We start from the raw sequence: 13,212 nt of genomic DNA, 5'->3' as shown, positions 1-13,212 counted from the left end.
CATTTAAGAAAGCTTACTCCAGCCATACCACAGGGGGATGAACTGATTATACAGTAGCCTCCTCTAATCCTCGGGAATATGTTCTAAGAACCCCAGTGAAGGCCTGAAACTGCAGACAGTACCGAACCATATATATCCTATGTGTTTGGGTTTTTTTGTTTTGTTTTGTTTTTTCCATATTATACACACCTTTTCACTTAAAGGAAGCATTTTATGGCTTCTCTTTGGCATATCCGAATTGCCAGTGTCACTACTCTTGTGCTTTGGGGCTGTTATGAAGTAAAATATGGGTCACTTGAACACAAGCACTGTGATACCATGACAGTCATCTGATAACCAAGACGACTACTAAGTGACTAACGAGTAGAGACTGCATACAACATGGATACACTGAACAAAGGGAAGAGTCACGTCCCAGATGGGACAGAGCACAGTGGAGGGTGCGACATTTCATCACACTGCTCGGAACGACCAACAATTTAAAACTGATGAATTATTCATTTCTGGAATTTTCTATTTAATATTTTTGGACCGCAGTTGACTTCAGGTAACTGAAACCACGGAAAGCAAAACCACAGATAAGGGGGGAAGTACGTTATGTTCAGAGTTTGCATGACTTGAGCTACACAAAAAAGTATGGATGTGGAACAAACCATGAAAGTTATAAGAAGCAACTAACTAATTCTTGGTATGTGCCAGGAACTGTTCTAAGAACTTTACATATATATATTTTTTTTTTACATTTTAAATCTCATGACACCTCCACAAGGTAGGCTCCTGTTTAATCACCATTTTAGAAAGGAATGTGGGTACTAGAATATTTAAAATTGCATATGAGTCTGTGGCTTGCATTATATTTCTTTTGGACAGTGTTTATATGCTCGTCAGCAGGACTGTTGGGTGTCTATTTTGCATACTTATAACATATTACGTACACCTCACATATAATTTCCCATTTTTCTCAGTGACCCTGATGGCCACCAGCCTGGCAGCACAGCAGTATCCTGTATCAATTGGCCAGCGGGGATAACAAACATCGAGAGGCTCCCTCGCCACCCCTATGACCTAAACGTGTTTGCTGTGTTCATCCACTTCATTTTATCACTAAGCAACCCAAATTCTCTTCTAATATAGGAGATGTTAGATATCTTACTTCTGGAAAGGATTGGGAAAAGATAGTGAGATGGGCTGTTTCTGATAGCCGGTCAGATGTAATCACACAAGCCAGTAGATGAGTCCATGGCAGAAGCTAGACGGACAATCTACAGTTCAAGCAAACCTGTACCAGCTTATTTCAAGGCAACTATTAACAATGACACTATGTCAAGAAGAAAAACATCAGAAGCAAATGCTGTAGCAGACAGGGCACCCACCAACAAGTATAAATGTATGATCGCCGTGCTCATAACCATTGCCACGAGATCAATGACCCCACGAAACAGAAAACTCAAGACTGTAAAACTAAGCACGCCCTTACTGCTTGGCTTAATCCAGGCACTGGTATAGTCCAGCTTAGCATTGTACTAATTTGTCATGTAACTCCATTATTGGAAAAGACATAACAACTTGATCAAAAATAAACATTCTGAGACTAAAAAATCTGTTTCCCCCTCAGAAGTGAGAGCCATAAAACAGCGTTCTAAAAAAATATATCAGATGGCCCTTGATTTAAAATGCAAAATAAAGAGTAGTTAATTCAATAACTGTTTAATAAAATACCTTTCACACCTGAAACCTTAAAAAATAATGGTAAGTAGAGGCATGCTTCGCTTATTCCACACTGGAGGGAAACACAGTCTGCAGAACTAAAATCTTCACAGTAATTCTCATTAAAAAAATAGTTGACAGATAACTTTAGCTAAGTTCTGAAAACATTTGAAAATGGAACATTTTAATGGAAATACTTTGAAGTTACATTGTACTTTTTCCTAGCATCTTAAAAAGACAATTTTGAACATGACAAAGTTTTTCTAATGCCTCATGTTCATTATGATCAATTATTACACTGCACTGCCTCTAATGATGCCCAGAGGGACAATTACAGTGTGTGGAGCTGTTTGCCCCCACACCTGAGTGGCCTGACGCACTCACACTGCTGTGTCTTCAGTTCTGGATTCTGACCTTGATGGGGTTTGTCTGCCATTGCTCTCGGCTACGACTTCTCAGTACTGTTAGATGTTGATTATGATCTGTCCTTCCCACAACGGTTTTAATTTGTGCTTCTACCAAGAAAAGAGCTTAATGGGCTTTTAAAAAATAGCATGAGACCACAACGAAGAAAGACCCACAGCCATGATGGCACACATTTTGGCTCATGGAAAAAAAATAATGCTGTTCCTTGTCTTTCCCTCTAATTATGTTTCAGAGGACGAGGCTGGCTGGTGAATCTGCCCACAAGATGACTGTGACAGTGAAATGGTAATGCTGTCGACCATGGCAATTATCGGGACCACAAGTCAGGCAGTGGGAGAAGTGTGTCACTGAATCTTCACAACTGGAGGGAGGCACAATTAGAATCTTATTTTACAGAGGGTGGGGAATTAAACTTAGAAAGATTAACTAATGTCTGTGTGGTCACATGATCCTAAGCCCTCCAACTAGTATCGGAGCCCAGATGATAACTACAACCTAGATTCCTATCCATTCGCTACGTTACCTCCAAAGGTCAGAAACTACATTTACAGTTTTTTAAAGAAGTTACTTACAACGTAGCTGCAAGCTTTTAAAAGAAATGAAAGTCACTGAATTTCAACTATGTCAATTTCTTCAATATATGTACATTTTGCTTTACTGAGCCTTCTCTTAAAAGGCACTCATTTTGCTGATTTGGTTGTTACTTAAAATCAAGATGTTAACATAATTCTGTTGACTGGTAATATATTATCGCTTTAGGTTTATAAAATTTCCATTGCTAATACAAAAAAAAAAAAAGAATCACGATGTTGTGTTTCAGTCATAAAAGCATCATCGTCCTTATCATCTTTGACTCATTACTTAATTTACTACTTAATTGTTGAAATTTGGTAGAATCTAATACTCGGGATTCCAAGGCACATCTTGGGATCCAGGGAAAGCCCAAAAGTTCAGGGATCATATTCATCCCACATGTGTGTTTCTTTGGTCTGCACAGTGACTGCAACATTCTAAATTAACTACAGACATTTAAACATGAGGAGATTTCATATAAAACGTGGATTCCTGACTTCTTTTAAAGAACTGGCAGATGTGTCTGCATGGGCCACTTTCTCACATAGAAACAACAGGCCGAGCTGTGAGTGGCAGCCCCTTCAGGCAGGACCTGTTTGTACATCCAGGTCGCCAAGAGTACTTACTACCTGGCCTGCTTCCCTCAGTGACCTGCCTGGTTTATGAACTGAGTTCTGTTTTCACTAAAAATCTGACAGTACAACTCCAAACTTTCCATAATAGTCTATGTTCTAGTTTGCCATGAATTTCAGCTATTTTATTTTATATAGTTTGAAGTACTGCCTATGACAAATAATATTATCACCATGAGCTCTTTATACATGAAAACGAGATCCAAATGTTAAGCTGCTTGGTTCAATATCAGAGAAGTAAAGGTCATTTAATTCCAAAACCACGTATTTTATCAGATTCTTAGTAGCTTAGACATACACAGCATTTACTAGTATTATTATCACTTTGGCTAGAAGTATCTCTTGTAGCTTTCTTCATTGAACTCAGTTCTAAAGAACAGGTAACCCCACCAAATCAATACTTTGTATGTTGCTTTCCAGGCAAGCAAATTTGATATTGAAAAGTTTGTGAGACAGAAGAAAAAGATAGACACTGCTTTATTTTAAATGTTTTCTATAAGTAATAAATTATTAACTTTATTTCAACATTTAATACGCTGTCTAAATAACAAATAGTATATCATTAAAATTAAAAAGTAAACAAGTGCCTTTTTGGAAAGCCACATGGTGATAAATGCAATGGAGAAAAAATAAGGAAGGACAGGCGATAAGGAATGGCAGGAAATTAGAGGAGTTATTTTGTGTCAGGTGGTCAGAGAAGTTTAATAATGTATGTAAAGTACCTAATGCCTCTGAAATGAATGGCCCTTAATAAAAGTTATCACTGCAATCATTACGATTATCATCACCTCACAAGACCAGGTGAACCCAACGGGACAGACAGCTAGTCAGCCTCATTTGCTATCCTGAACGCAGTACCAGGGACAGACATTCAGTCTTGGAAAAGTTGATTATTATGCTGTTTTGATTCCTAAAGCAATGAGAAAATGTTAAGTAAAATTGACCTTGAGTTTTACTGATGCTTTCAGCAGACAGAATTTTGAAAGGCTACATAGGCAAAGGTCTATGCTTGGGGATATACTTTAACCTGAAAGGAGAAAAAATAAATCCTGAGGCTGATGGCTTCTCTTAAAAACGGTGAAAGCAAAAAAAAAGACCGAAAACTCAAGGTATAACCAAGTAGAGATACTTCACCATCACAAAATGTAGATAGGAAATACATAAGTTACAGAAAAATATACCTGGTCACTAATCTAATGAATGGGGAAAATAACCCTCAAAAATGGCTAATTTTGTATTACTTGTAAATGCATATGCTTCCCAAACTGTGAGATACCTGTATTTTCTGAAAATAATTTTCTCAGTATAACATGGATTATTTGCATGGAATGCGAAGGAAATTATTGAGCTAGGAAGCCATGAAATATCTCTTCATAACTTCAAAACTGTTAATCCCTACCCTACAAAACAGACATACTTAAACAAGTTGTTTTGTTACATACAAATAAACACAGAAAAATCGATTTTTTTTTTCGTTTTTTACCTGCTTATTTTAAAAGGTCATAAACAACACCCACATATTATTATAGACTACACAAAATTCCCAGACTTAAATGAATAATTATTGAATAGGAACTTTCAGGCCATTGTCACAAGCATTTACCGTTGTGTTAAGCTAAAGAAGGTGTTTTTATAGCAATGCATAACATTTTCAAATTTAAGATAAACTACCTAGTAGAACTACCCTACTTTAGAGTGAGTTTAGATTTGAGAAGGTGAATGTGATAGGTAAGACCTATATATGCCAGATATTTTTGAGATAGCCCCATGTACCTTAATTTTAGATTTGTGGGGAATAAACGAGGCAGATAATACCAGGAACAAAGTTTATACAAAGACTGTAAATCCTTCTTCCTGTGCTGTGCTCAGCATCAATAGAAACCTTTCTGCGAGGCTGAATAATCTCATAAACCCTGTGAGAGAACTTATATTTCTACTACTCATACTCAAATCCAGACAGATTAGATTGATAGAGCAACTTTCTTAACCTCTTTGACAAAAGAGAATTAGCCTGTCGGAATTTTGAATCTAACTCTACTCTCTATGACATAGTAGTTTTAACCATTTTCCTCAATCAAGCTGAAATTCAGTTCTGGTTTAAACAAAGGAGAAATATTAAAAAGGAAAATAAAAAAAATACTATAAAAGAAGAAAGCATTACGACTTTTTTATGGAACATTCAGCATGTATTAATACTCATTCTGTCAGATTCTAATATTCCTAATGAATAGGCTATGGTTATTGCTTGGTTTAAACTGTCTGAGTCCTTTTGGAACAGTTAGCTGTTTATTAAATCTGTGTCCAAAATTGCCTTTTAATCATCTATCATTTGTCGTTTATAAAGCAAATACTTTATTTTAAAGAAAGCACCACTTGCTTTTTATAAAGCAAACAGAACAGGTATCTGTCTGTCTAAAATGATGCTGTATTACTTCAGTTAAAAAAATATTGTACGTCCTGAACTCTATCCAAAAAAATTAAAACCATATTTTTGGAGGGGATTTGTGCTACATTTACATATATTGAAAAGATCACCTCTCTAAAGACATGGCATATAGTAGATGCTCAATATGTTTATTAAAATAAAGAAATCAATACATTTGTAAATGAATTGATCAGAAAATTATTTTTCATAAAAAAAAAAAAATTCTGTGATGCTAACCATAATTTAACTAAGCAATGATCTACCTCAATGAGCTGTAAACGTTTTTGATTGTGTGCCCTATCAGTAAAAACTTTTCATTCCAGTCCTCCATATATGTGCTTATTTATTAATTGTATATATTTACTACTTTAGTAATATATTAAGTATACTGGAACTAATTTTAAAGAAACTAATTTTAAAATAAAGATAAAATAACCAAGTTCTGCTTAATGTTAAAATTACTTTGCCATGTGGTTTTAATGCTTGTCCTGGCTGTAATAACTCATTAAAATATACAGATATAAATAAGAGGATCAATGGCTGTGACTATCAAATTATAAAACTTTTTTTTTCCCAACTCTGTCTACCATCTATCATCTTTCATGAAATTTAGTGTGTATATTTTCATTTTCCCTGAAGCGGGTGACCTTGCCAAGTAACCATAAGATAATTCATTTACATTTATAATAACATTTGTATTTATAACTAATAGGCTCAGGACAAACTAAAACTGGAATAATTTTACAAGTTTGACAAAAACTGCTCCAAGATTCATGTGTATGTAAATAAAACAATTTTATAACTGAAATAATTTGTGGCAATAAAATCACAATGATGGATGTCTTTCTTGGTATTTTCCCCCAAATGCTCTCTGCATAGCTGAACTTTCTTTGAACATAGTTACTGCAAATTAATTGTTAAAATGTCTGAAGGGAGTGGTTTTTTACCCCCAAACTTCTAATAAGCATATGCTCAGAAGTTTCCCAAGCATATGTACCTAGTAATGCATATTACCAGAATCTACAACTTTTCCAAATAATACCAAATTGTTCTCAAAAGTAGATGTACACATTTACCCTTTCTATGCTATTTTCTGTGTTACTGTGGTCATTTCATTACAGTCAAAAGAACAATTATTTCACCCAATGGCATGTAGCTTTTTGTTTTTGCTTTTAAGAAAATACAAAGTAGCACATGCCTTTAAAGTTCTTATTATTTAAGTATATTTCTTCAGTTACAGTTGACATTCAATATTATGTTATATTAGTTTCAGGTTTACAGCATAGTGGTTAGACATTTATATAATTTGTGCAATGATCCCCTTAATTAGTCTTGTACACATCTGACATTATACATAGTTGTTGCAACATTATTGACTATATTTTCTATGCTGGACTTTATATACATCCCCCTATTTTGTAACTACTAATAAAAATTTTGGAGGTTTCTATTCATGTCCTGGATGCTTAGTTTATAAGTATCTTGCTGATTATGAGGGCATCATATACTCATTAGCTAATACTATATTAATGCACAATAATCCTTACATTAACATTCACCATTAAGAACTGATTTGGTCATGATGTAACATCATATATAAAAATGCTAAAATCTTCTTTAAAATATTAGCACCTATGTTCATGAGGGTTTATTCCAGGAGTGCAAGATTGGCTTAACATTCAAAACCAATAAAAGTAATTCACTATATTAACAAAACTAAAAAAGAAACACAATATAATAAACATACTTAAGATCAAATACATATTCACTCTGAGCTGGGAAAGCCTCCAAGAATTTCCTTCTACATTCTAATTTGTTGAAAAGGCTTAGCATGATTAATAAGCCCCAAATACTATAGTATCTGTACAGATACCATGGGTATTTTATTCAACGTGGGTATGACACTGAAAAAGCAAACTGGATTCACTTTTGTTTCTGAAAGGAACTCTAATAACTCAGGATAAGAGTATAGCATCTTCCTGCCTCTTCGCTGTCACATTACAAACCCCCGCTGATTATACTACTGTGGTACCCAAATGTAAAGTTCAGGGAAAAACTTTGTACTAGCTCTATGTCCTTTAAGATTCAATACCTTATCTTCAAAAGAAACATTCAATAAAGAAAAGGTACTTATTTGAAGCTGTAGTAATATTTAAAGCAAAATAATTAAGCTCAACAAATCTGCAGTTGTCATGTTGTTTTATCAAGTGCATTTACATAGTGCCAGATGCACACGCAAAACAGAACTTAAAACTGAGACTTCTAAATTATATTCACTATTTCTTACTCTAGAAACTTCTGAAACTTACGGGTTACAGATTTATCAGAAAGTTTTCTTTGCCAACTAAAGAAAGGACAACCCAATCTCGGGTATGAACTGTCATTAGTAATTTAGCAGAGCTAGAGGCAGTTCAGCTGAGCAGACAGAAAATTAAAACATGGGCAGCTCCTGATTGAAAATTTATTCCTAGCAGGTAATGATACAGCACAGTCAGGATCCCCGCTATTACCCAGAGTAAGAGATTTAATTCTGATAACTCTGATGATGCCACTTGAATCAGAGATTATAAATGGTGACAGTTTGTGACATATAGATAGGATGAAATGAGCATCAGCAACATATCTCTACAGAAGATGATTGTATAGAAGATGAGTTTCTTTTTCAAACAGGAAGTACACTAATTTCAAAAAATTATTACAAGTTTCCAAAGAAGAGGCTTAAGCCTTAGGTAAACCATGTACGATTTTCATATATATTTTCAGTGGAATATAATATTAATCAACATATCAAAGGTAAGGGGAGGAAAATAACTTATATTTTAAGATATGAGATATGAATTGAAGTTTCTGAATTCATCTGGATAAGGAACAAACCCAAAATTATAGGCATTGTAGTTATTCTGTGGAGAGGGTCATAGAGAAGGCTTGGGTTTTCTTGTGTATATGCATAGAAGGGATATTCATTAAAGGTACTTACATACAATATATGTTATTTATATTTATAAAAAATGATTTTTATGTTGGATTTTGTATGCCTTGTTATATTTTCTAATTATCGACAATGGTATTACTACTTTTTAAATGAAAAGTGTGGTTTTTTTTCAAAATTGCCTATTTCAGACATAACTCTGTGCCACAGAAATACAGGTGAGAAAAACAGTATTTTCACAGACAGATACTCAATACATCTCTTCAGAATTTGTAAAATGGCATATTCCGTGTATGTCATCAGAACTTATTAGATGTGGGGATTTTAAAACATAGTCCTAAAATTCTTTAATGTTTCTTCCATTGAGAGGAGGGGTCCATGTCCCCTACCCCTTGACTCTGTAACTGCTTGATCTATAATTTGCAGCAGAAATGATGCTGTGCCAGTTTCCAGGTCCAGACCGTAAGAAATGCCAGCCTGTGCATTCTGCGTTTTGGGATTTCAGTCTTGTAAGATAGCTGGATAACCTGTGGAATGGGCTACAGGGGAGGAACTGAGGCCCTTTTAACCTAAGACCATACGTGAATTCCTAGGTGACAGCCAGCACCAACCGTCAGTCATATGAGTGAAACATCTTGAAAGTGGTTGCCTGGCTCCCTGCTGGAGCCATCCAGCTGACACAACATGGAAAAGAGTTATCCTGGCTGAGCTATGGCCAAATTGTAGATATGGAAACAAAATCAACAACTGCTGTTGTCTGAAGTCAATAAACTTGGGGTTGATTTATTAAGCAGCAACAGATAACCAAAAGAGCAGAGTGGGACTTGAATCGTGAATGCTAATTATGAAATGGCTTTAGCATTGTGATACAGCCATGTTATATCACATATGATATAATTAATCAGAATAGAAGGAAGAAAATGTAAGAGAAAAAGTCTGATAAATATCAGGCTAATATAAATTTTGTCAACAGAGTTTTTAATAAATTGCACATAGTATTGAGAAAAAAATTCAGAGTACTAGAAATCTTTGTATTTTATATATTGAAAAAAATCTAAGTATGTAAGAACTATTTGTTTAAATTTGGTGATATACATTAGCTTTGTAGGATTTTATCTACGTATAGTATTTAATGATGTCATGACCAGTAGTATAAACCTACATAGAAAAATACTAATTCTCTAAAAATTGGACAATTTAGATATTGCCAAATACAACATCTACAATAATAGAATTGTATTTTAAATGGAACTATATTTACAGAGGACTCAACCTATATGATATAACGATGCCAAAAAATAGTCATAATAAAAAAATAAGCTAAAACCATATTACATATAATTTACCAAAAGTAAGCACCTGAGAAAGATTAATATTTACTTGAACAAAAGAAACTACAGATTAAATAAAAAATGTTACATATGTCTTAATTTCTGTAGAAATATTTTTAAACAATTATGTATAATTCCTTTAGAAAACTAAGAACTGATTCTGGGTGGTAAGCACACAATGTGATACATAGATGCTGTATTATAGAATTGTACACTTGAAATCTACATAATTTTACTAACCATTGTCACCCCAATAAATTTCATTTTAAAAAAATCGATAACTTTAAATACACTTCAAGAGCTTATGATACAAAAAAGTTCATTTTAATAAAATAAAGAATAATTTTACAACAAAAATCTACCCGATGTAATGTATTTCTATTTAAGACACAGTTCTACAAAAGAATTGTTTTATAATATACAAATTTAACCATTTAATGTATTTCTTAATATTTAACAGTTCTACAGGACAAAGTTAACTCTTATTCGCCCAACTATAAACCGGAGAGTTTAACTTTACTTTCTGTCCACAATCAACTTTTACAAGACTTACTCAATAATGTAATTAGTGGGATTATATCACAGAAGTAGCACAGGTTCAGTGCTTTTTACTTGTTATAAACCCATAATATAAAAAGCAATGTTCAAAAATGTGATAAAAATACAAAATCCCTTTACAGAGGGAATTGTATTATGCCACAAACTCTGCCTCCTTCTTAAAATGAAAAGCCTGAGAACAAGAATGATTAATTAATTTGTACCAGAGTGAAGCTAGGCCTGGAACCCTGCCACCCGCTTTCGCCTCTTGTGTCTTTTCTCATATATTATGCTGCTTCATCTGGCATGAGTGATTCCTACATTGCTACGAAATACACAGTCATATATGATATTAAGAAAAGAGTAAAGCAAAACAATTTCCTCCATTTAAAAGTCATCCAATTTGTACTGAAAGATTATAATTCTTCATTTTATCAAAGTATTGGCTGAAGCATTTTTCTACGCTACTCATTTTCCAGGTATGTGCACGTTTATGTAATATGCAACATCCAAAAAAAATTCATTAAATGCTTTCCAAACTATTTATTATAAAAATTAGTTATACATTACTTGGCACTCTGCTACTTTTAATATGCCTGATAACATTTTCATTATATTTTCACTTATGATAAATAACAGATACAAGTTGAGAGTATTTTGGGTTTCTAGAAAAATGTTTGTCATATCATGTTATTTAGATTTAATCACCTAAAACACCCTTCTATTTAGATGGCAAAAGACATCAGAGATGTTTAATCTTAACAAATTGGTTCAACACTAAGCCTTAGCTTACTATCTGTTAGATGACTTAGATGACTATAAAAATAGTACTTACCATGTACAAGCAGAGCTGTGGTTGTTCAGGATAAATAAAACATGTAGCTAATGTATCTAAAACACTTGGCACCCAACCTGACATATTATATTACATACTAATAAATGTTAGTTGTTATTATAGTTACAATCATTTAAATGCAATAAAAAACACAGTAATATTATTAAAAGTGCAAAACATGAGATATGGATTTTTAAAATAGCCAACTTAAAACAATGTGTATTTCTCTATTAAAAGATTTGCTATGGTTAATTCAAATTGATAAAGTAGTCGTTTAGAAAGTAATGCTTCATATTAATCCTTTTAAATGACAATATAACCGATATATTTTAAATGGCAAAAGATTTGTAAAACTGAAATTTAGTGCAAGTTATCATGAATAGACATGCTATACAAAACAAAGTACATTGTATAAGTATGTTAAAAATTCTTCATAAAATTATAAAAAATCAAATTAAGAAATTAAATTTCAGTGAGAGGGTACACATACAATGAATTTAGTGAAATTAATTTTAAAGAAAACATTTCTATATTATATGTACCTACCTGCAGTAGGCAAACAATCGACTATCCCAAAGATCATGATTTCCTCTAGGTCCAGAATGAAAATAACAGGAATCTGTCCCATCAAACATATTCAATCCATCTTCTGAATTTTTTGAAGCATGGCTGTGAACCACATCTAAGAGGACTATAATTCCCATTGAGTGGGCTGTGTCAACCAGTTCTTTTAGGTCTTCAGGAGGTCCATAGCGGCTAAAGGTAAAGTACACAGCAAAACCAAGAATACATCATATTGAAAGCAAGGAGCTAATCATTTACTGGATATCAATTGTTTTACCAGCATAGTACTAGCTACTTTAAATATGCAAATGCAGTATAATATTTAGATACAAGTCCAAGTTGCTTAATATTTGTTATTAAGCACATTTAAAAGTATTCAATAAAAATTTTCAAAGCAGGATATTAAAAGTAGATTCATATACCAAAGAAAATTCACATTTTGAATAGGCAGGAGTAAAATTCTGCTTCTCTACACTAGCTTCTGATTTCCATCTCCAAGTGTAACTCGTCCTGGGAACATGGTCTTTCTTGTTCATATACCTGGCCATCCCTTTGAGTGTGTATGGTTGGTGTTAGGGAGTTCTTACAGTAGTTCTTTGAAATGTCCTTGGTGCCTTGATAGAGGCCATCCTTCCTGCAATTACTTATTCCTAAACTAAAATGTGCTCAGGTACCACTGGGCCAAGAGAAAATGCCACATATGTCACCACCCAAGCAGAAAAGATATGTAACTCAGACCATATATACGTGTGCTTGTGACAAGCAGTTTTCTGGTCGACATAAAAGAAAAACACAAAAATAACTCCGAAGAGGAAGTCCTTTCTTAATCTTAATCTATGTCTGTCTTTCTCATTAGACCTTATGCTCCTTGAGAGCAGGGGCTATAACTACCTGGCATGGTTTAGTACAGTGGTTAGTATATAGTAAGTCTCCTAAGAGCCAACTTCATTGGGCAAAAAGAGCTATCTTTAAAAAATGCAAATAAGATAATGTAATCTTCGACCTAAAATCATACTTGTGATCCCACTGTCTTAGGATAAATACCAGTGTCCTGATCATAACTTACTGAACTGCTTAATCTGGCTCCTTCCAATAACTTCAGACTTATGAGCCTCTATTTCTTCTTCTCCTTATTCTAGCCACCTCGCCTTTTTTCCTACTCATTGATCAATGAATGAACAGCTCTAAAGTATCATTCATTCATTCATTCATTCATTCATTCATCCATTTGTTTAACAACTATTTGTTAAGCT

The 13,212-nt window shown here is 33.7% G+C and overlaps 1 protein-coding gene across 1 annotated transcript in view; it reads right to left on the bottom strand.

Moving 5' to 3' along the window:
- Nucleotides 1-13,212, bottom strand: part of GBE1 (1,4-alpha-glucan branching enzyme 1) — a 254,067-nt gene that overhangs the window by 110,294 nt on the left and 130,561 nt on the right. The window contains exon 7 of the mRNA XM_019732062.3: nucleotides 11,942-12,151. Coding sequence (XP_019587621.3) covers nucleotides 11,942-12,151 — 210 coding nt within the window. The remainder of the gene's footprint in view (nucleotides 1-11,941; nucleotides 12,152-13,212) is intronic.

This window comes from Rhinolophus sinicus, chromosome 17 (assembly GCF_057876585.1).
Source record: "Rhinolophus sinicus isolate RSI-liver-muscle chromosome 17, RSI-T2T, whole genome shotgun sequence".
NCBI lineage: Eukaryota > Metazoa > Chordata > Mammalia > Chiroptera > Rhinolophidae > Rhinolophus > Rhinolophus sinicus.
Note: the sequence above shows the minus strand (reverse complement) of the source record. Positions and strands in the feature narration are given on the sequence as shown.